Source organism: Trachemys scripta, chromosome 9 (genome assembly GCF_013100865.1).
Source record: "Trachemys scripta elegans isolate TJP31775 chromosome 9, CAS_Tse_1.0, whole genome shotgun sequence".
Taxonomy (NCBI): Eukaryota; Metazoa; Chordata; order Testudines; family Emydidae; genus Trachemys; species Trachemys scripta.
The window spans coordinates 13188748-13211340 of record NC_048306.1 but is presented as its reverse complement, the minus strand read 5'-3'; the positions used below and the strand labels follow the sequence as shown (position 1 = coordinate 13211340).

Here is a 22593-nt window from a genome sequence, read left to right as displayed (position 1 = left end):
TTTACTGATTACACGACTGGGGATTACTTTAAGTATACTCACCATTGCTTTCTTGTCAAAAGAACAACTGATGGTCTAAACCAAATCATTTTCCTGCCTTTCAACTTTCTCCCTTAAGGAGATAATCTCTTTTCCTTCGCACCTGTTTTCAGTCATAAGCATTAACAGCCAACGTTTCAAAAATAAAATGGTCATTGATTTGCGGGGCCTGTTTTCGGGAGCCCCACTTGACCTGCCTGGACCAGTTCCTCAAAGATATTAGACCCCTAACTTCCATTGATTTCAATTGAAATCAATGGGAGTTAGGCAACTAAATACCTTTGAGGAGCTGGCCCCCCCTGGGCCGCATTTTCAAAAAGCACTGAGCAACCGCAGCTCCTGAAAATCAGGTTCCAGATGTTTTGTGTTAGGCACATTCATCACTGGCCATTCTAAAGAAAAAAATGGGGGTCTGAATCTATTGTCTAGCTCTGAAATCAGTTTCTCTTCCAAACCAGCATCAATTTCTCCTTTTTCAAGTTGTGTAGAAGGTTTATTGGGATACCTTCTGATTTCACATAGTGAAGACTGCATCACAGAAGCACTAGCCACCTCTCTGACCCTCTTTATAATTAGGGCCCTACCAAATTCACGGTCCATTTTGGTCAATTTCAGGATTTTAAAAATTGTAAATTTCATTATTTTAGATATTTTAATCTGAAATGTTATGGTGTTGTGACTCTAGGGGTCCTGACCTAAAAGGGAGTTGGGGGGGGGGTCGCAAGGTTGTTGTAAGGAGGTCGCAGTCTTGCCCTCCTTACTTCTGCACTGCTGCTGGCAGCGGCGGTGCCTTCAGAGCTGGGCAGCCGGACAGTGGTGGCTGCTGACTGGGAGCCCAGCTCTGAAAACAGTGCCACCGCCAGCAGCAGCGCAGAAGTAAGTATGGTATTGCCACCCTTACTTCTGTGCTGCTGCCTTCAAAGCTGGACCCTCGGCCAGCAACTGATACTCTCTCACCATCCAGCTCGGATGGGCACCTATGCACAGAACCACCTCTGTGCTTCTGCTGGCAAGGCTCTGCCTTCAGAGCTGGGCACCTGGCCAGCAGCTGCTGTTCTCTGGCCCCCCAGTTCTGAAGGCAGGGCAGAATTAAGGGTGGCAATACTACAATAACCGTGCAACTCTCCCTTTTGGGTCAGGACTCCCAGCTTGAGAAACGCTGGTCTCCTCTGTGAAATCTGTCTAGTATAGGGTAAAAGTGCACAAAAGACCAGATTTCACGGGAGACACCAGATTTCACGGTCTGTGACACATTTTTCATGGCTGTGAATTTTATAATCTTGCCATGGTTGGGACAGAGCCTCTGAAGCTCTTGCCATCTGGAAAAGCTTTAATATATCTATCTACCTCACCCATTCACCATCTGTTTGCAGAGTTCCAAATTAGAAAGGTCTCTCTCTTTTTGTCTTGCCTCTTAATCTGGCTTTTCCACCATGATTTTTTATTTAAATCTAGAAAGCATTTTGGGATATAGTTCGTATATGAAGAACTGCATAAAAGAAAGTAGTACTATGGTGCATTAGATGAACCATAGACGTTGGATCCTGTGCACAATTTTTTTAGGGTATTTGATGGGGAAGAACAGTCTTGGGTCTAAAGTACGGAACTGGGTGGGAGTCAGATGGTATTGTTGGAATTGAAAAGGAAAATGTTAAATACACTAGCAACAGCTAGTTTATATGTAAATAAATGATCCAACTGAAAGTATTTTTTATCTTGGGAAGAGAGGCTGAAAGTGTGACTAAAGTACAAATTCAAGGAATCAATTTATAAATTGTTGCAGGAAAAAGAAATAATAGTTACAATTCAGCAATACATGGGAAGTTTGAAATTAAACTATCTTAAGAGTAGTTTTCTTTTTCAAAAAAAAACAGTTCAAGGCAGAAATATTTAGGGACAGAGAGCTTTTTTAAAGTCTTAATTCTGGGACACAGGGGGAAAAATCTTCGGTCATGATAAAGATTTATACTTAATTTATTTTAAAAGAATAAAGAAATGTTGATAAACAGGCACTAAATAACATGTCAGGAGCCAGAAATACCTACATTGAATACCTAGGTTGAATTTTCAGTAACAATGAAAATATGACAGTCATTTTAGCCTGGACTACTACCTCTAGGGACAGAAATGATATTCTATACAAAGGGCAATATTTTGATGCTGGAAACACTACTGATGCCAGAAGGACAGTAAAACACTAATTTCCATGTCTATTTTTTGTTTTGTATTGCAGTATTTTATGTGTTGGTCGGCTTTTAATATTGTTATAAAGCCTGATTCAACTCCCATTAAAGTCTGTGGAAGGCTTCCTGTTAACATTAATAGGAGTTGGATCAGGCCCACATGCTGTTTTACAACTATTAACTAACTAATCCACAGAAGACTCTTGAGAGGTAGGTGAGTATTTTAATCACCATTTTACCAACAGAAAAACTAAAGGCGAGATTCATGGTTTTAGTTTTAGAGGTGATGGGCAACCCCAGCTGCCTTCAGTGCAACTGAAAGCTGAGTAACTGACTTCACTGGGAGCTGGAGGTGCTCAGCTGATTTGAAATTCTGGCCACAAGTTAGTCCAGTTCCACAGACCGATGGTGTCAGCGCTGGGATTAGAACTCAGGCTCACTGACCTGTACTCAATTCACCTCTCTCCCCGTATTAGAATGAAAGTTGTTTGCTTCTATACTTGCTGTGCTAACTTGGCCAGTGCTTCCATTACATTATTTCAGGGTCTTCCTTCCACTCTGACTGCCTTCAGATTCCTGGTACCACTGAGCCTTACCTCATGAAGTCCAGGTTCAGCAGACAACAGTGCAGCTGAGTTAGATTTTCCCTGGGTTCATTCAGCGAGCCCTACCACCAACATATGTAATGTCCTTTTAAAAAAAAGTATCCTTATCTAATTTCACTAGAGATTACTCAAAAGCATAAGGCAAGTGATGTCCCCTGATGTTTTCACTGTCCTGATCCCCACAGGACTTCTGGCAATGGAAAAGGTATCCAAACCTAACTGCATAGAGACATAATATAAGAATACCATGCATAGTGCAGCTCTCTAGTAACTCTCTTTGTACAAGCAAGTCTCATGTAAGGCTATATGATTACCAATTTCAATATACAATTTGAACAGATTTCTTGCTGCTTCCAGATGCTGCTCATACCACACATTATAGATCTGGTAACTGGAATGGTTGTCCAACTATAAACAAAATTCAGACATATCCTTCTGTTTGATTTTGGCCTACATAAGATGGTGTAGGCCTTACAGTATGGGATAATATTATGAAATGCTTCTTTGGGTATTTATGGCAAACTTACTTGATGTCAAGACAATATTATACTGTGCTTCCCCAAGCAAAAGAAAAACTGTTACCTCCAAATGGGCTTTTTTTTTTTTAAAGAAAACATCCTTGATAAAGATTTCCTCCCCTGGCACCATTCTAGAAAGCAAAGGGCTGTTTACTTTTATTACATAATTTTCATAACTCTGGATTATTACTGTGTTGCTTATTATGATTCTAAGGTGCACCTGTTATTTAAGGATTAAAATAAATAAATAAAATATTAAAAATAACATGTTTTCCATCCAAACACTAAGTCTCATGTTCTAAGGACTAATGAAAACATAATGGTTTTTTTGTTTGTTTTTCATATTTGTTTATTCCTTCAGTGCTGATGAAATGTTCTACATTGACAGACTGAAGCCCTCTATTTATCCAAAGAATATTTACAACACTGACAACAGCAATGTTAGTGTCCCTGCTCTCAACCCTGTGCTGGAGAGACCAGTTTTAGAGTGCCAGTGAAAATCAGTTTCCACAATCCACTAAAAATTTGGTCCCAGATTGTGGAGACCTTATTCACATTGGTGAGCAGTCACCCACGTGATAATCACACTGAAGCTAATGGCAATACTACTATAAGTAACTGTTCATCAGTAAGAGTAAAGCCTTTCTGCTGTGAATGCCAACAATATTATTAATGTAAACTGAAATGCTGTTTGTCTCCTAATGTAGACATCTGTCCCTTGAGAACTGGATCAAAGCCACTATAACAACCAGCAGATGGAAATAGTTTTTAGTTTCTACCAACTAGGGTTTGACTCATAGTGTTGACCTATATGTGAAAGACTCCTTATAAATGCCCTCAAGCAGCCAGCCCCTGAAGTCAAGTTTTCAAACATGAGTACTTTTAAAAAATTACATTTGTTATTTAAAGCCACCTACTTTTAATAACCTTTCTATCCATATATTTTTACCACAGTGCATCTTAGTTCATTGCAAGCAAATGGATGCAGATAGCAAATTGCAGATTCTCTCTCTCCCCTATGTCCACTTACAGAGAGGGGTTTGTGGCACCAGCTCTTTGGTTGGGGGAGAGGGTTATTTGGTGTGTGTGTGGGGGGGGGATTAAGGGGAAAATGTTGGATCTTGCACTTACACATGAAAGCAGGGAGAGTCAGTCATTCTAATTTCTTGGGGAAGGGAGTTCCATAACCATGAGCTGTCCACTGAAAAAGTGCTGTTTCTACTCATTCTAAATATTGTCCTTGTTGTGGACAGCTCCATCATTCCTGAGAAGTGCAACTGGCATAGAAGTCATGGACGTTAATTCAGGCAGATGAGACACATCCCGTTTGAAGAGAAACTTTGGAGATTAGTACTGTGACTTTGAAGTGTCTATCTGGCATTCAAAGCTTAGTCTGTGTAGTTGCCGAAGGCACTAGATTGCAGCGATGCACTTCTGCCTATTGATGTTGGCCAATAATATGGGCTGCTGTATTGTGAGGCTTTTCCAGAACTTGCATATTCACTCCCATGTAGAGGGCACTGTAATTATCAAGAGTAGGCACAATAGAGCACGGATCAGTGAGGCAAAGTCTTTTTATTACAGTACTTTTATTTCACTCAAACCCATTATTCATCCCTTTGACTGAAGCATTGTGAGCAGCTTGCCCGGTTATCACTGTGCAGCTCAGAGCTTGCACAGGACAGGGTGCCGATGACAATGCCGAAACAGCTGCAGGACACAGGTTTTGGCTGCAGTTACTCCTGTCCTCTTTGGGCACTTCCATCTCCAGCAGGATTCTAGCTCCTCCTTATTTAATGGCACCTTTGTAGAGCCACTGATTACATGACCTAGTGGTACCTCACTACAGCAATGGACGCGGAGGGAACTAGGGGTTAGGATGGGACACAGCCTCTCGCGGCTGCTTGGCGGCCTCAAGTAGTGACTAAAAGCTGTTACCATCTGATGGCTGGTCTGTGAGCTGTGCCGGGGGAGATACAGCCCCAGGCCGGTTCCCTGGGGGCGAATCAGACCATCCTCACCACTGCGGGCGGGGTCACTGGCTCTCCCTCCTCAGCCTTGCTCCTCCAGAGGGGCTGAGGCCCGCCCCGTCCCGGAACCCGTGGGGGGACCCCGACTCCGGCGGGGTGTGGGGGTGCTGAGCTCCCATCCCCTCCCCTCGCCTCGCCACAGGGCGGGCTGTGTCCCCTGCACCCGCGTGGGGAGCAGCTCCTGTGCCCTCCCGCCTCGGCTCGCGTGCGTGGGGGGCCAGGCTGCCCTGCTGTCAGATGGGGTCGGGGGGGTCGCTGCACCGGCTGCGCTCCTCCCCTCTGTCCCCGCACCGTGTCCGTCTCCTTACCTGGCACTGCGGCCGCCTGCCCCTCCTCGTGCATCCCGCAAACCCGTCTGGCCGCTCGCCCGCCACGCAACCTGCCGTAGGAACCAAACGACACAGCCTCGTTGCAGGGCGGCGAGCTAGTGTGTTGCACTCCGACGTTCATTTCCTCTCTGCACGAGGCCCGGAAGGGCTTGCTGGTAACACTCGGAAGTTGTTTCCCTGGGGGCGGATGTCAATGGCGGTACCCGGAAGTACTTTCTTAGTGAGGAGGGAAGAGAGCAGCGACCGGAAGTGGTGTTGCACGGGGAGGTTCACTAGGGCGCCACCCGGAAGTACCCCGCGGTCGCTGCTGGCAAGAGGGTAGCGACCCGGGAGGCCGTGATGGCCCCGGTGTCCCGGTCTCGAAGCCCCCCAGGGTCCCCAGGCTCCCGGCGGAAGGGCGGCAGCAGCAGCTCCTCCGCGAGCCCCTCACCCCCGAGACCCAGCCGCCCCCACCGGCCTGCGTCTCCCGAGAAGCGGGGCAGGAGGTCGCGGTCCCGGGAGCGCAACGGCTTGAAGCACTCGGGCCACCGGCGGAGCCGCAGCTGGTCCCGCTCCCGGGAGCGCACTCCGGGCGGGCTGCGCTCCTCCTCCGCTCACCACGGGCACCATCACCACGGCGGCGGCGGCGGGAAGCAGTGGCCGGACTACTACGAGAAGGAGAAGGAGGAGATCCTGCGGCAGAGGCGAGCCCCAAACCCCTATCGCGCCGAGCTGCCCCCCGACCCGAGCCAGGGAGTTGTGAGGAGAGGCAGAGACAAGAACCAGCCTCAGACACCTCGAAATAGCGCCGTCCCCCTCATCCCTGATCATCGGACACTCAGCCGTGGTCCCCACGCCGAGAGCCAGACCCCCAACCCTGGCAGCGCACCCTGGGTCCATCCCACCCGGGCTCTTTCTGTCCATTCTCCTTGGTCCCACAGACACGAGACCATCCCTTTTTCCCAGTGGAGGAGTGTTCCCTACAGTGTATTTTTTAGTGCCTTTTCCAGTCTTGTTTTAAATGACCCATGGCTGCTCACCACTTAGCTACTAGGTTCATTGCTTGTTCCACCTTAGTTTTTGGGGTACTCTGTTAGTTTTGCCCTAATTTTGCCCATTAAAGAAACTGTGTGAGGAGGTAATTAGGAGCCCCAAAGGATATGAAATGAGGTAGATTTGAGTTATCTGTATTAGTGTAGTGATGCAGCCCCACAGGTATGACAGGGCCCAGTGCATTAAGCTATCTTGGGTAGCCTGCAGAGTTGACAAGCTTGCAAATAGTACAGTCTACAGCAATGAGAAGTGTGAACATGCAATGGATTGTTCTGATCAAAAGCAAAGCATCACATATTGGAATTTGTTGTCTCTACAGATTATCTTCCATTTTATAGATAAGGGCAGCCAGAGAGAGGTCTCGTGCAATAATCTGCCACAGACTAGTTACCTTTGCATTTTAGTTTTCATCATTACATTACAAATAATATGTCTACTGTGATGATTACATCTACTTCCTAAGACAATTTGGAATATTACATATGTGGCCAAAAATCCTGTTTTACTAGGCTAGAAAGTCTGAAGGTTAACTGAAGCTTTCAGCGGTCCACTTTAAAATTTCTCAGACCTGCCTTGGTTACTCTCCCCCTGGTGATTGAGAAACTAACATTGAATTAAGTCTTGGTTTTGGAGGGAATAAACAAATTTTAAGTACTAAAGTGAAGAAAATATCTTTTCACCAAATCTAATTTCAGAGACTAGAAATGCTGCTAAAACACAAACTACTCAGGTTTTGATTATCTGTTTGGTGGGAGTAGCACAATAGGTTTTAAGGCAGGCATGTACCTTTACAGGAGACTAAATGAGAGAGAGAGGATTGGTGAACTGGGAGCACCTGAAGTCTGGGGACTGTCACCAAAGTTTCCTGACCCAGAGTAAGTAATTTCTCGTGGGTTTTTTTCTCCTGGAACTCTGGTCTAGAGTCTTATGCTAAAATAGTATTGATAATAAATGTTACTATTCCTTTACAGAAATGTTCTTGTTCTTCTGCTTTCTTTATTCTTTGTAATTCAGGTTACACGTCTCCAAAGTTAAATCACTATCCAGTCATAATTGGATACGATTTTTCATATAATCCCAACAGAAGTTTCAGCATGTTGTAGCTCACATAATGTCTTGTGGTTCAGAGAGTGACTCAAATATTAGCTGTTTAATGGTTTCTTTCATTACTAACACAGGCTCTGAATCTGCAAACAATTCTACATGTGTTTGATTTTGGATAAACAATCTGCACTTCAAATCATATTTCATAATATTTAAGATCTTTTTGTTTCTGTTCAGTTCCGATGAGCATACCCCAGCAGAAGATGAGGAGGCAAAATCTAAGAAGAGTAGCTCTTCAGATTCCAGTTCAGAAGGTATTTCGTTGTGACCATAGAAGTTGTTTGCACATTAATAGAAGATTGAGGGTTAGACTCTGTTCACATTACTTACAAAGAACTCTACTGACTTCAGTAGGACTCAGTAAAGCCAGCATGATAGAGTTCCAGTAGAGGGGGATGCTAGCAGAATAAGATCCAAAAATATTAATGAAGTGCCAAACTATACTCATCTTGCAGGTAACATTCTCTTTTCAAATCTTTACAGAAGAGAAAAAGAAGAAGAAGAAAAAGGAAAAGAAAAGAAAGAGGTCCAAAAGAAAACACAAAAAGCATTCTGGGGACAGTGATAGCGAGTCTGAGTCCGATACCAGTGGTAAGAAAACAAGGCTTCTATTAAACTATATGGTCTGAATCCTTCTATTGTATGTGTTATTTATAATCCTGTGGAATATTGCATCTGTTGTGTTGGCATTCTCACGACATTCTGGGATTTCGTACATTAGTTGCTCGTTATGGGGGAAAAAAATCTGTGAATCTGTTGACTGCAGAATACATTCTGAAGACAAATTTTTCTCTTTTCCCAATAGCCATATAAATTGTAGTGAAGCTTTTTTAATTCCACTTGTACCTGTATTCAGCTCTAATTTTTTCGGACTCTATTCAAGACTAATGTTGAATGGTTTCCCTTTGTGCCCTTTTCCCATTCTCATCTCAATGCCACCTCTTGTATTTAGAATAGCCTCTGTTCTTGTGCACCAAATCACCACTCAAATGTCTCCTTAAAACACATCCTCTATGAAGTCTCTCAGCCCTAATCCACTTTGTGCAGGATATGAAATCACAACATTCTAGCCCAGAGGCAACATACAGCTTCTGTTGCTGAACTTCAATAGCCATTCCCATAGAAATAATCAATAATCCTATAGTTTAAATTATGTCACTGTTCTGTTGAGTTTGCGGTGTCTCTTGTTTCTGTACATGGGGTTTGGCCATCAGTGAATGGTATCCTGAATTTAATCCATCAGGCATCTCAGTTCAGGTGATGATAGTATATGAGTACATTGAATAATATTGTTTTGACATTGTTTGGATATTGTAAATTACCTGGAATTGAGACCCTCCCCTCTAATGCACGGTTACTCCTGGGGGAAGTCTGCGCTCAATATTTTAGAATTCTGCAAAATTCTACATATTTTATTTGTCAAAATAACACAATATAATCACGCCAGTTTCAATTATTATGGTAATTTATTTAAAAATACTTGTCAGCAAATATGTCTGTAACAATACAGACAAAATAAAATATTCAGATAATGTTTTTTTGACAAATAGATTCCTTACTAGGCATATTAATACAGAACTTAAAGTAATTCATTTAAACTATAATACAGAAATGTATTTCCCACACCCCTCAGAAGCAATGCAAAGGCGTGGGGGAGTTGGGGTAATGGAGGAGCTAAGGGAGAGGGAAGGAGCCTGGGAGTGAACCTGGAGGGTTGGGTGTGGATGGGAGAAGTACAAAACATTGGGGGGGAGGATTGTTAGGGTGTCGTGGAGCCTCCCCCATGCAGACCCTAGCCAATCCCAAGCCTCTCCCATTCAGTCAAGCACATTTGCCCCCATCCCCATGTGTCCCTGCACGCACCCCCTGTCCCTGTGTGGCCCTCCCATTCAGCCCCACTAGCTCCTGAGCCCGTGCCCGGTCATTCTCCACCCCCCAGCAGCTTGATATGCCCCCCACTGTCTGTCCTAACCTGGCTCCACTGGCAGGGTGCTGTGATGAACGCAGCTGGCTATTCTGGTGCCACAGCGGCCTGTTGTGGGTGAAAGACATAACTGCAGCACTTCTTAGCAGAATACATTTTCTATGGGGGAATAAATTCTGCGCTGGACATGAATTCTGCACGTGCGCAGCGGTGCAGAATTCCCCCAGGAGTAGTAGTTAATCACTAAGTCATTCTGGTGTAGGGTGAACTGAGGAATTCAGGGGCATCTCTACTTTTATCCCAGGTGAGTAGCTCAGTGTTGCATGGCTTTAGTTCTCTCCACCTTATTTTAGCTGCTGTTGTGGGGGTCGGGTTATATTTCCAATGAAGTTCGGTACTTTCTTCATTTTATTACAGTGGGTTTTTTGGTGATTCTATGTTGGATTTTTCAGATGAGGAAGATAAAAAGAAAACCAAGAAGAAGAAAAAGAAACATAGAAAGTAAGAGCAGTCTCTAAAATATTGCATTTAAAACACTGCTGTTTTTAAATCTGTGTCTTCCACTATTATGGTATTTCCCTAGCGGATGAGTAAGGAAGAGCCAACACTTCCGTGTCTCCTGTAGTTAAGGGGCCCACAGTATCATGTAATAGCCTCACCTCAGAATCTTCATGATTCTGCCTCAGACAAACTGAATTCTGGCTAATGAAGGGCCCAGTCCAAACTTGAGAGAGGTATCTGCCAAAGAATGGTGCGTGCAAGACCCATAATGGTACTTGCTGGATCTGTAGAACGAAATGTGTTTTGTGTCTTATTGAACAGATAGATACCAATTGAATCCTCCACTGGGCAGCTGCTTGAAAAATGGATCAGTTAAGCCTGGCCTCTAGCACTATTCCCTTTTCCCCATTAGGCATATAAACATCTGTCTGTCTCGTCTTTAACGTCGTAACAGAAAGAAGTCTAAGAAAAAGAAGAGTAAGAGGAGTAGGAAGAAATCCAGTGATTCGAGTAGTGAAGATTCTGATGATGAAGCACTTCAAGGGGACGATCTCTGGATTGAGAGATCAAGTAGGTTCATTCTATTTAACACCTCTGTTATAACTCCTGGGTATTCTGTTCAGTAATACCAGTTGCTGATATGTTGATGTCCTGTGTAACTGACCTGACTTAGTCAGGTGTGTGACAGATTTCTGGAAGCAGAAGGTACAGCAATAATATTTGTGATTATTTGTATTGCAGAAAATACAGACACTGATAATTTAATTGGACCAGAAGCTCCAAAAATGCATGCATCTCAAGATGATAGGCCTTTGAAGTAAGTAATCATATATGATTTACACAAACAGATCAAATCAAGGAAATTAAATATGAAGGCTGCCATGCCAGATAGCCATGAGTGAAGGCGACGTTTTCTCAGACTTTCATTTGTTAGAGGCACTAAATCTGTGTTTTATTCTTAAACTGAAAACCTACTGAAATCAGCTAGAACTTTCAGTGTGTACCTGGTAACTTTTGTTACAGACAATTTGTTACATAGTTTTCAATAGAATGGCCATGTTACAGTATTATTTTTTCAAATACTTTCTGCAGTGTGATGACTTTATCCCAACTTACCATTAAATCAACTTTTCCATTAGCTTAATCAAAATGAATTAATTATGATTTACAATCTCTCTCACTGATGGAAATTGCCACAATAAAGGAAGCACATACGTTAACTGGAGAAATGGTGATGAATAGCGAGAGGTCAAGTGAGTTACTCTTAGTGACCATTCCACTCCAGCTGTCCCAGAGCAACAGTCATGCTTTAGTAACGTGTCAGCCCAGAGGAAGCCAGTCCTGCAGTAAATGGAAGCTTTTGTTACAAACTTCCTTGCTTTAGTTAGTCTGGAAATCCAGCATGGAAGCGTGTCGTGTCCAAGAGGTTGAACAAACGATTAAATATGCTGCTGCTCTAGTTGCAGGAAATACATATCATTTAGCTGAGTTCCTAGTGCTAGATTTATCCGGTGGTCTCTGCGTTAGCTCGTGGTTTAATTACTCTTGTGACTTCTTCAGTCTGAAACTGATGACTTTTTTTTTTTTTTTTTATTTAGCTATGGCCACGCTTTGCTGCCTGGTGAAGGTGCAGCTATGGCAGAGTACGTAAAGGCTGGGAAACGCATCCCTCGAAGAGGTGAAATTGGCCTGACCAGTGAAGAGATCGCATCATTCGAGAGCTCTGGTTATGTAATGAGTGGTAGCAGGTAGGGTTTTTTTTGTTTTGTTTTTTGATGATGGCACTTAGGGTGAGATTTACAACTGCATGGGAGACCAAGTTGAAAGCACCAAAGAAAAGTTGCTAAGTGTGTATATTATGCAACAATCAAAAAGGTTAAACAGCCTATGACTACAAACATACTTGTTAATCTCTGCTGATCTACAGCAAGTTTGTTACATGTATGTTTTTCCCAAGGGCAAAAATACTCTGCAGCTCTCCTATCCTCTTCACCTCAGTTTCCCCTCTGTAAAATGGGGATACTGATTCAGACCTCTTTTGTAAAGTTCTTTGAGGTCTATGGATGAAAAGCACTATATAAGAGCTAGGTATTATAATTGCACTAAAATGTAAATATAGTTTGAGTTCCGATCACTGGAAGCCTGATGTTCAGATAATAGAGATGGCAGTGTCAGTGCGTTCCAGATAGCATAGTGGATAATAGGAAAGGCAATGTAGGCTGTACAGTGGGGGGTGGGGAAATAGTCTCCCAAAGAGGGAAAGGGTAAATGTTTTTTTGCTTCCTGACACATGCAATGTTCTCCTCAGGCATCGCCGAATGGAAGCTGTGCGTCTGCGTAAAGAGAACCAGATCTACAGTGCAGATGAGAAGAGAGCTCTGGCATCTTTCAACCAGGAGGAGAGACGGAAGCGAGAGAACAAGATCCTGGCTAGCTTCCGAGAGATGGTTTACAGAAAGACTAAGGGCAAAGAAGACAAATAACTCCTCCCCCCCCTCCCCTTTTGTACAGCACGGATTGTAGTCAATAGCGGCTAACCTCTTCTTGTTGTGACTTGGAAACAGCTGTAAAGTGCTGCAGTGCCTTCCACCCGATGGGATGCGTTTCTCAGGAATGGATCATTTGTATCAAAGAAACCATTACCCTTAGCAGGCTTTCTTGGACAACTCATTCACCAGCTGTAGGCAACTGCCATTAGGGGAAGTACAGAATCCTGAATGAGACTGAGGAGCACGCGGAGGTTCATGATCATACAAGCACCGTATCAGACCTCGATATGGACACAACAGGATACCAGCAGCTGCTGCTGGGGGAATGAAACATAACCATCTTTCATTTATTTTGGTTAATCAGCATGGACAAAATCAGACTAGACTTCACCACCATGAACAGGCTACTGCGAGTAGCAAAAATTAAGGAACTCCTAAATGTCCGTTTAGATTTGAATAGGACTGTTCATTTATGATGTACTTGTGAAAAGTTCTGTACACACTTTACATTTAGGGTTTCCTTTTAGTTGTTTTGAGGAAGAAAACTCACGTCATGTCGTGTGGTTCAGACTCCATTTGTAAATAGGAATATATTTGTAATTTAATAGATATTGGCTTCAACTATTTTAAAAAAAGATCACAAGCAGTGTATATATTATAGAAGTAGTAACATTAACGGTCTGGCCTAGAACCTCCAAAAGCCCAGAACAAGAATGAAAGAAGTAAAAGCTTGTCTGCTTCTCTACTTAGCTGTACATAGATATCTCTCTCAGGTGGGGTGCAGTAGGGACCAGTGTTTGGAAGTCCTGGAAATACATAGGTAATAACTGAGGATGGATTTTAATTCCAGTTCTGAATTTCTTTGCTCTTGGAAATCTTCTAGATTAAACCCTTATTATTTTAACTCCTTGTATTTTAATTTCCTTTTTTTTTTCCAGTAGTATTAATCTCTTAAGATTTGAGACCTACTCCTGATCAGTTCTCATCCAGTGTTCCCACATTGTCATCTGGCTTATTTCCAAAATGAGTATGCTTTAACTTATTCATTCTTAAATACTTTATTAAAAAAAAAAAAAAGTAAAATAGTGTCTGGACATACTTTTAAAATCCCTGGTTTGTAGTTCTGAGGGGTGGAAATACTTATACCCTGTGTAGGTTTCCATAAAAACTTTAGAAACCCTGTTATCTACTTCTGTTGGATTTATAAACCTTATTTTAACGTAACAGTAGGCTTAATCTACCTCTCCTCATCTTTAAACTATGTATCTTGATCTTGTAACTCTTCTGCTAGCCTTACCCATGCGTCTGTGCAGAGCAAGTTGACAGATCAGGTCCTTAAGCTGTCAATGTTAATGTCCCGCTAATTTAAAACTTGTGTGCAGAATGTAGTAGCCAGGTACCATTATTGTAGGATCTAATTCAGAAGAGCTAGTAAACAAGAAGGAAAGACAAAACAAAAAAGCCTATTGTAGTGCCCTTAGTTTATTTCCATATAACACCAACAGATTGTAGGTGCCCTTTTGAATTGGATTTAATCTGAAGCAAATGTTTATTTAGAAAGTTATACTGTCCATGAGAATCCTCTTGCTTTCAATGATGTCTTTGAGCCACTTTTCTCTAAACCGACACTGTCCTGGTCTAGAAAAAAACAGAACAAACAGTTTAAGAACAAAGATAGCAGTCAGCTGGAAAGAGGGCAAGCCTATCCCCTGGAAGAATGAGGCGTTTTAGGCCTGTGTAAATCCATCACTAATTCAGTAGGCAGGAAATAGACACCCATGGAACATGTCCATGCTGGGATAAGGAACTATGCTAGCTCGGTGGGGTTCGAGTGGTGGGTTTTTGGTTTTTTTTTGCTTGGTGGGATTTTAGTGTGGTTTCCCTGAGTCACATGGACAGGAGTTTAATAACTCGGCTATAGCCAGCTCACTTTCCTGCCTCTGCTGGAGTACTGTCCTAGAACTCGCTTGTGATATAAAAAGATAAATTTACATAGATCGTGTTCAAATGCTGCTGGAGCTAGGTTGGGCTCCCAGTTTGTATAAGGCTGTGCGTTGTTACTCGCATTCCACATACACATCACGGATTAGAAGCGTAACCCTGCTTCACCCGTATTGTGCCACAAAGGCCAGAAACAGCCTGGAACTCCCCCTGTTGGGAAGCCCCAGCATTTACAGAGCCACCGTAGTTGACTTATGTCACAAGCACTCAGCCCTGGTGGCAGGGTATGGCCAAAGCACAATATCCTCAGCGGTGTAAGAGCAGTTAATAGCAGGGCAGGGCCAGACAGCATCCGCCTGCTGGAACTTACTCCCTGATGGGCCCCATCCCACCATAGCTGAGTGTATCTGTACCCATTTCTAATCTAGCTGGACATACCTGAAATTAACGGTGTTTTATGCAGAGTTGCTAGGGCCCCTCTACACTGGTTTGTTGCTTAAAAACAAGTTACAGAACAAAATATACCTGTGAATGAGCCTATTTGACTCCAAAATGAAGAATACCTCAACCGGCAAGGTCTGCAATAGATGAAAGTGAGGGTAGAGATCAGACATTTACTAGAGTACAGGTAAAATAGGCATTTCTATCCATTACAATTCTCTCTCTAAATAGGTTGCATGGCTAGAACAATGTAATCTGTTATCTTATTCTAAGTCAGAGCAGAAGGTATATGTTTACACACAATTCTAAGTCTCCTTCAAGCCAGACAGCTAGACTTTACCCAGTCGCACAACAGCGTGGGAGATCTACTGGACAAACCACAGAATTGCAACTGAGTGAATAAGCAAAAACCATCAAAGAAAGTCAGATGATTCAGTGCAGACATCATTTATTTTGACATTTAGTTTTGTGATCGTTCTTCATAGTATTACAGCACATTTTGCAAACACTATAAAATGAATGAAAGTAGCATGCACTCTAAGGTTACATTTTAGCAGCAAAAGGGAGGAAGGCCAAAGAACTATAAATTTTAGTGAGGGTCTCAGTTTGTAGTATTCATATCCCAGGTCTCTTCCTGGAATATTAGTCTCAGCACACGATAGGATGTTTTCTCATTTTTCGGAGAGACAGATTCAAACCAGAATTTTGACAGAGATCAAGTACTGATCTAATCACTTGTGCAGTTATGAACTTCACTTACTTGGACAAATTTGGACCCCACATCTTACATACTATAATAATTTAATCTCCCACTTTCTCATTCCACAGAGTAAGTAAAGCGAGACTTTTACTCTCACATTTCAAAGGGAAAAATGAGATGGTTGAGTAATATTTTGAATACGTACAGGTGGTTTAATTTTGGAGATCTCGATGATGAAATAGATGCATGCTGTTGCTCGTGGAATGGGCTTCCTACATGTTGGGATGCTCCAGCGAACCCGGTAATGGTACCTTCTGCTGTACTTCAGTTCTTCTTCCTGGAGGTAGTCTGACCAGTGAAGCCAGCTCTCATGAAACTCCCACGTCTGCTGAACATACACCACACTATCAGACTTCCACTCTCTAGTACAGATGACTTAAGGGAAGTGGGAAAAAAAGAGATTGAGTTGCTCTTGTTTAACTCTGCCACGCAAATCAAGATTATGGGGACATGGTAAAAAGGAAATGCTACTTTTAAACACTGTCTAATCACAGTCTCCTCAAGAACTTACTTCTGCAGCATATTACTGGGGCAAATAGTTTTAACAAGATTCCTAGAAGATTCAATGTACTCAGAGCAGCGTTTGCAATAACAGAAGGCAAGTTAAAGTTAGCTGGATTGTCATTCTACTGCTTCTAAGCAAAAGCTTGATTGTAGAGTTCAGAAGGATTTTTCTTCATTCAATATTGCATATAGTAGTTGACTAGAACAACAAGGAGTCCGGTGGCACCTTAAAGACTAATATTTATTTGGGCATAAGCTTTTGGTTTTTTACACGTGAAAGCTTATGCCCAAATAAATCTGTTCGTCTTTAAGGTGCCACCGGACTCCTTGTTGTTTTTGTAGATACAGACTAACATGGATACTCCCGGGCCTGGTAGTTGACTAGGTGCATTTCTAATTTGTGCCACTTTTCATATACGAAGCACCTGAAAAACCATAAACATCATGTGATGCAAGTGAATATTTTCCCTGTTTTCAGATGGGGACATGAAGACACACAGCTTTAGGTCCAAGTTTTCAAAATGTGTCTCTAAATTTGGATGCCTCAGGTTTTGGGGGGGGCCAGTGTTGGACACCAAAAGCCTGGTTTTTCGGAGCTGCTGAGCTCCCTCGGCGCCAGATGGATGCAATGAGAACTGCAGGTGCTCAGTGTTTCTGAAAATCGGACCCAAGTGGTCTCAAAATTTGGGTGCCTAAAATTTACAGGTACTTACAAATATTGGCTCTAAAACTTGTTCTAGGCGACATGAAATCAGCATTAGAGATGGGATTTAAACAGGTCACTGCTGGAGGCAAGCAGTCCACTAGACCAGAGGAAACAGTGCTGTCTTCTGCTTTGGCATTTCCTGTATTCATATGGCCTTAGACCCTCAGCTGTACTTTAAGCTCTATTCGGGTTCTTGGATTTTTCATGTAATATTTGTGTAAAGCTGTCTAGTGAAGGTGACAGTTAAAAAGAACCCATTAGATAGTCTAAACCGAGGCCCTCAGAAGGGCTTAGTTGCCTAACTCCCATTGATTTCAAATAAATATCTGAGGTGCCGGGCTTAAGCTGCCAAAGACAATCTCACTGCATGGACATACTTCAGTCTCATCCAAAGGCCATTAGGACACTGAGTTTTGCAGATGGGAACAATAAGGAAATGGAGAGCATGTGAGGAGAGAGGGCCTTCCGACCAATTGGAAAACCACCCCAGGGTGCCATTGAGTAGTTAAAGGGCCTGCTGAGGAAGCAAATTGGGGGCAGGACATGCAAGTGAAGCTTGGAAGACAGCGAGAAGGGTTTCAAAAGGAGTATTTGGAGCTATCAGGGAACAGAACCAAGCTCCAGAAAATGTCCAAGCACCTTTCTGCATGACTCAAGTGACATCTCAGTGGGTGTTCAAAGCTCTCATGGTGTTAGGCTGCCATCACTGAGAGTTAGGTGGAGAAGTTTAACCCTCCCCGCCCCCTACACACACACACTTGAGCAGTCTACCTTTACAGCGCCCCTTTACACACACATCTGGACAAAGGGTGCTGGGCCTCCGTTTGGAAAGTAGACTGTAGTAAGTACTACCAGCAATAAATAATAGATCATAACTTCGCTCATCAATGTCCGAGGGAGCAGGCCATGTTGGCTCAGTTCATTTTCAGCTATACTGAATGAAAGAAAGGCTCTGTCACTTACTGACATGTATTCCTCAATTTGCTGCTGTCCTCTTTCCACTGTAAAGTCCTGGCACGAGGCCCATTGAATGTTTTGGATGATGTACTCAGCTTCTGCAAACAGACAATACGCTGCTTAAGCCGCCTGATGGGGCTCTGACACGCTAAAGGAGTTTTGAATGCAGCCGGCTCTATATTTCAATACCTCTCTCTTTTTCTTGCAAATCTCGCAGATGCTCTTTTGCACCCCTGATTACATCCTCAATTAAAATGTGTGCTTTTTCCTTGATGGCAGCATCTTCATCTCCCACATCCATTATCATCAGCTTGAGAAAGAGAAATTGACAAGTTCACTAGGAGAAGGTCAATACATGAAACTTGGGTAGAGCTTGGCTTTCTCACCTAATCTACCCCCAACAGACCTTCAGCTGATCTGGAAAGAGATAGCAAAACAGCAGCTGCTTTCATTGGTCAATTCCCTTATAGCCCCTGACCCCTCATTTCCTGTATATAACCACAGCAAAGTCTAGTCATAAAATATCTCCCTGCTAATATTAGAAAGCAGCCTCTCTCTCCTACTCTCATAAATCAGATAGGTTTAGTGCATTGGACTGAGCTCTTTACTGCAGTAATATGCAGAGGGAAGTTCAGGAATTTAGCTGGCAGGTCCCACCGACAAGAGTGGTGATATTCCTGGGGCATCAGGTCTGAGCCTCAAATGTGGCACTGAATTCTTCAGGTCCCAGGGGTAGACAGTAGAACTGCTCTCATGCCTACCTGTCTGAATGCACCTTACAGGTTTTTCCTTTAGTGCTGGGATCTGCTCTATCCCCTGTAGCCTGCAGATTCCCAGGGCTCATTAAGCAGCTGGCTCTCTGGGTTCCTTAAAAGAGTGTTTGCACACAGCCGTCACCCAGGCAACACTAGTGCCAGCCAATAGAAAAACAGAGTCTATGTACAGGCATTCCATTGTGTTTTAAAACAAGAAAAATAATTGCTTAAAGTTTAGCCGTTCAGCACCAGCCTCATGGCTGTGCCGATATTGACAGTGGCAAGAGGGGTCCCCGTTCTGCTCCCACTGAGCGGGATCAGGCCCTTAGACTGGAGGTCCATGAAGCAAACTCTGTCTTCCTCTATGTTTGTGCCACACCATGTATGCAATAATAATCCTAACTGGCAGCACTTCATTGGCCAGTCTTCATGGAAGAGTCCTGCTAGGGAACAGGTGGCCAGCATTAGCAGGAAGATGGATTTCAGGATCCAGCAAGCTTGTGTCATTACTGCCTTCTATGGCTGTGCGATTTACAATGAACACCTGCAATGGGTAAGGAGAGATTGTTCAATCCCTGGTTAGCCTGTGCAGGATTTCCTAGATTCCTTGTTCATAGCCTTAGTCTGAAGTCAGCAGAGGAAGATTGAAGGGGGTCAAATCTTGCACAGGTGTCCACTGGTGACAGGAAAGGGACTTGCTTGAATTCGTCAGCATTTATTAGCTCTGATGCTCTGCCCTGTCATGAGCACCCCCAGGTGATGGCACAGTGGGACAACGCTGCAGTCATGTTTCCATTACCTTGTGTCTGCCTCCAGCCACAAAATGCCCTATGCACTGGCTGCTCTGTGTCCTCTGCATCATTCAGGCCAGGCCTGAGCTATGCCTAGTGGTGCTAACTCAGTGGGGTGGGGAAAACTGTGCTTCTTTTTGGCAAACTTTCCCCACAAAGAAAATTCATAACCATCCCACATAATTTCTCAGCCCAGAAACTTTGCTCTTCATTCCATTTTCACTGGTTGGCTGGCTTTGCATGGAAACACCCGACAGTCCTTGTGTTTGTCCATTTTTCCCTGTGAATTCACCACGGTGCGAGCAACAATAAGTTTGAAAAAGTCAAGGTCTGCCTCCGAGACCTAGCGCTGGGGGAAGGGACCGTTGCTGTGTGACAAACCAAAGCAGTCAGCAAGTATGTCTGAATGAGAAATGTTGCGCGGCAAGGAAAGTATGAAGGGGAAAAGAAAGGGAAGTAATAATGAAGTGGGCTACAGCATGGTTTAGTGATCAGACCACAGGACTGGGCGTCAGGAGAGCGCACTGCAGTTCTGGCTCTGATGTTGATTCAATGTGTGTCCTTGGACAAGGACCAAAGGCCAACTTTTGAAAAGTGCCCTCTGAGTTTGGGTGGAGCAGTTTGTGGGGTGTCCAACTTTAGATACGTGGGACCTGCTCTTCAGAGGTGTGGAGGCCTCATCCTTCCACTTGGAATCTATGGGAACTACAGCTGCTCAACACTCTGACGATCAGCCTCTTGGGCCCAGATCCTCAAAGGCATTTAGGCACCTAACTCGCATTAAAATCAATAGGATTTGGTGCCTGAATATCTTGGTGGATCTGGCGCTTGGTGTCTAAACCAGTGTTGCCAATGTGCTATTTTCTTGTCAGTGATGCAGTTTGGCTGGGGCTGGAGCAAATGATGACATGAGAAGCTGAAGCCCTCTTACAAATTTCGGCTCTCCTGACCCCTCCACCTGGGGAAAACCCGCTTTGATTGGCTGCCTTCTCCACTTGCCCGCCTGGAAGAGGGAGCAGGCAGAGCCCAGCAGCACTATGTGGCTCCAATCCCTCCTCTCCTGTGAAAAATGGGTCAGTCTGCTTCCCCCTCCATCCCAGAAATACCAGGCCTGGGAAGGGGGTAACGGGGATGAAGAACCCCTGGGGGAACAGCAGTGAGGCTGGGGGGTCAGCGTTGACTTGGAGTTGAGGGGGCAGAACTGATTGCTGGGGAGTGTGGGGTTGGGGAGAGCCAGAGTTCACTAATGAGAATTGTGGGCTTGGGGAGAAGCTGGAAGCTCCGTCCAATCAATCAGGCAGCAAGCAGAGCTCCTGCAGCGAGGGTGAGACTCACCTCACTCACTACATGTGGGAGAGTTGGCTATGCTAATTGGTACATGTGCCTGGGAAAGGAAGAGGGTTCAAAATCAAAAGAGAAGCTAAAATACACAATAGATTTATAAAAAAAAATCCTCATGATTCCGGGGGGGGGGGAACTGACTCAGATTTTGTAACTCTTGGGGTTGGCAATGAGACTGGCACCCAAATTAGAGGCCACTTCTGAAAATGTGAACCTAACCCCTTTTTGTATCTCAGCCCCAGCTCCTCTGAGGATAACAACAATACCTGTTGCACCGGGATGTTGCAGGGTGTATAGATTGATGTTTGTGACACAAGGTGTTCTGGATTGCTATTGTTATTACAATGGAACATGCCAGAGGCACAGAGAAAGCACGGTGCCCCTAAAGCAGTGTGGGGGTAGGTAGGGATGAGGGAAGACAGGAAGTATGGCTCAGTCATGGAAGCATGTGGAAACCTAGAGACCATGCCGTGTAGATTGTCCAGTCCACAAGCCAGTCCAGCAGGTACACTAGAGACTGTTCCTTGGAGTTGTGAGTAAGAAGTAAGAGGGACCCACCAGAGCTTAGTTTACTGCTCGGAGACAAGAAAATTAAATGAAAGCTAAACACCAGAGAGTAGTCAATGAAACCCTGCTTTGAACATTAGCCCTCTGTGTTCTTAAATGGTGTTTTGCTTCCTGCCCCTCATTCAATCACACAGGGCTGTGCCCAATGCCTTGCACTAATCATTGTTTCTTTGTGTAGATTGGTCAGGAATGTAACAGACCCATCTGTGTTCTTTAGTGGGAAATTGGATTTAAGAGTCCTGGCTGAACTGCAGAAATTGATCCATTCCAACAGACTAGTAGTTCGGCTAAGGCTGCAAAAATGGGACCTGTAATTCCCTCACTAGCAGTGGAAACAGCAGAATCTGTAGCATAAACAAGGGACCCATTGAACTTAAGCAGCTTTACCCTGACATCATCTAACTCTCTTTAGAGCTCCTTGGATTAAAAGGCCGATGAATGACCCTGACTTCCCAAAGCTTGATGCTAGGCAGCCTTCTGGAGGAGACCAGAGATTCAGGCCAGACCCCAGCCAGTGAAGCTTGAGTGCATAGTGATATTTGTTGAGTCACCAGTGAAGAGAATTCCAGCCCCTTCAAAACACTGGGCAGGGGAACTTCCAGAGCAGGGAGTCCTTCACAGAAAGAGGGGGAGAGATTCTGAAAAGACAAGTGTTGGGAGCAAGAAATGTGGAAGCAGGAACAAATGGAACCAAGTGGAAAGTGCAGGATAGATCACACCAGAACCAAAGAGGGGAATAGGGCTTGTGACGGACAATCCAGAAAAACTTACTAGCTGTCTGGCAAGAGGCAGACCTTGTTCACCCTGCTGTCCAGACATAGGCTGTAGTATATCCATGGTAGTCATCAGAGAGGGAATATCTCCCGGTTCTCCAGCAAGTCATGCTCCATAAAGTGAGAAGAGTCCTGGCATTGGATTTCCATTATAAAGAGCCCCACGAGGCCCAAGGGAGAATATTGTCCATGGATACTGTTGCCACCTGTCCAGCTATTCCCATGATCATCCTTTTATTTTATTTTATTTTATTTTATTTTATTAGAGGTAGCTGTCCTGGAAAATCTGTACAAGTGCTCAGT

The 22593-nt window shown here is 43.9% G+C and overlaps 3 protein-coding genes across 6 annotated transcripts in view; 1 reads left to right on the top strand and 2 right to left on the bottom strand.

The window, feature by feature from the left end:
• Positions 1 to 5823, bottom strand: part of ZBTB33 (zinc finger and BTB domain containing 33) — a 30951-nt gene extending 25128 nt beyond the window's left edge. Inside the window, exons 1-2 of one of the 2 annotated variants that reach the window (XM_034781499.1) lie at positions 5684 to 5823; positions 4477 to 4865 (exon numbers count right to left, since the gene is read on the bottom strand). Coding sequence is in view for 1 of the 2 variants with exons in the window: in XM_034781498.1 (XP_034637389.1) it covers positions 5684 to 5717 (34 nt within the window). In the remaining variant the exon portion in view is untranslated. The remainder of the gene's footprint in view (positions 1 to 4476; positions 4866 to 5683) is intronic. The other variant, XM_034781498.1, reaches the window with a different exon arrangement.
• Positions 5824 to 5933: 110 nt separating this feature from the next.
• NKAP (NFKB activating protein) lies at positions 5934 to 13658 on the top strand. Its single transcript, XM_034781501.1, has 9 exons — positions 5934 to 6387; positions 7531 to 7611; positions 8018 to 8094; positions 8324 to 8431; positions 10217 to 10265; positions 10720 to 10835; positions 11007 to 11082; positions 11864 to 12013; positions 12574 to 13658. The coding sequence occupies exons 1-9, from the start codon at positions 6044 to 6046 to the stop codon at positions 12746 to 12748; spliced, it is 1176 nt and encodes a 391-aa protein (XP_034637392.1). The 5' UTR covers positions 5934 to 6043; the 3' UTR covers positions 12749 to 13658.
• A 559-nt stretch (positions 13659 to 14217) lies between these two features.
• On the bottom strand, positions 14218 to 18921 carry AKAP14 (A-kinase anchoring protein 14). Of its 3 annotated transcripts, none has more exons than XM_034781506.1 (6): positions 18825 to 18921; positions 18253 to 18373; positions 18070 to 18161; positions 16042 to 16224; positions 15221 to 15273; positions 14218 to 14392 (listed from the first exon to the last, which is right to left on the bottom strand). In XM_034781506.1, the coding sequence occupies exons 2-6, from the start codon at positions 18368 to 18370 to the stop codon at positions 14308 to 14310; spliced, it is 531 nt and encodes a 176-aa protein (XP_034637397.1). In that variant the 5' UTR covers positions 18371 to 18373; positions 18825 to 18921; the 3' UTR covers positions 14218 to 14307. The 3 variants fall into 3 exon arrangements, 2 of the variants coding, with proteins under 2 accessions (XP_034637397.1, XP_034637398.1); XM_034781507.1 differs by having other exon boundaries at positions 16042 to 16221; XR_004647098.1 differs by having other exon boundaries at positions 14218 to 15273; positions 16042 to 16271.
• Positions 18922 to 22593: the final 3672 nt, after the last annotated feature.

Coding starts and splice junctions, on each gene's coding strand:
- AKAP14 (XM_034781506.1), bottom strand. CDS start 18,370: ATGATAATGGATGTGGGAGATGAAGATGCTGCCATCAAGGAAAAAGCA. Junction 18,162..18,252: donor TTTGCAAGAAAAAGAGAGAG/GTATTGAAATAT, acceptor GTCTGTTTGCAG/AAGCTGAGTACATCATCCAA. Junction 16,225..18,069: donor AAATTGAGGAATACATGTCA/GTAAGTGACAGA, acceptor GTGTATGTTCAG/CAGACGTGGGAGTTTCATGA.
- NKAP (XM_034781501.1), top strand. CDS start 6,044: ATGGCCCCGGTGTCCCGGTCTCGAAGCCCCCCAGGGTCCCCAGGCTCC. Junction 10,266..10,719: donor AAGAAAAAGAAACATAGAAA/GTAAGAGCAGTC, acceptor ACGTCGTAACAG/AAAGAAGTCTAAGAAAAAGA. Junction 10,836..11,006: donor TCTCTGGATTGAGAGATCAA/GTAGGTTCATTC, acceptor TTTGTATTGCAG/AAAATACAGACACTGATAAT.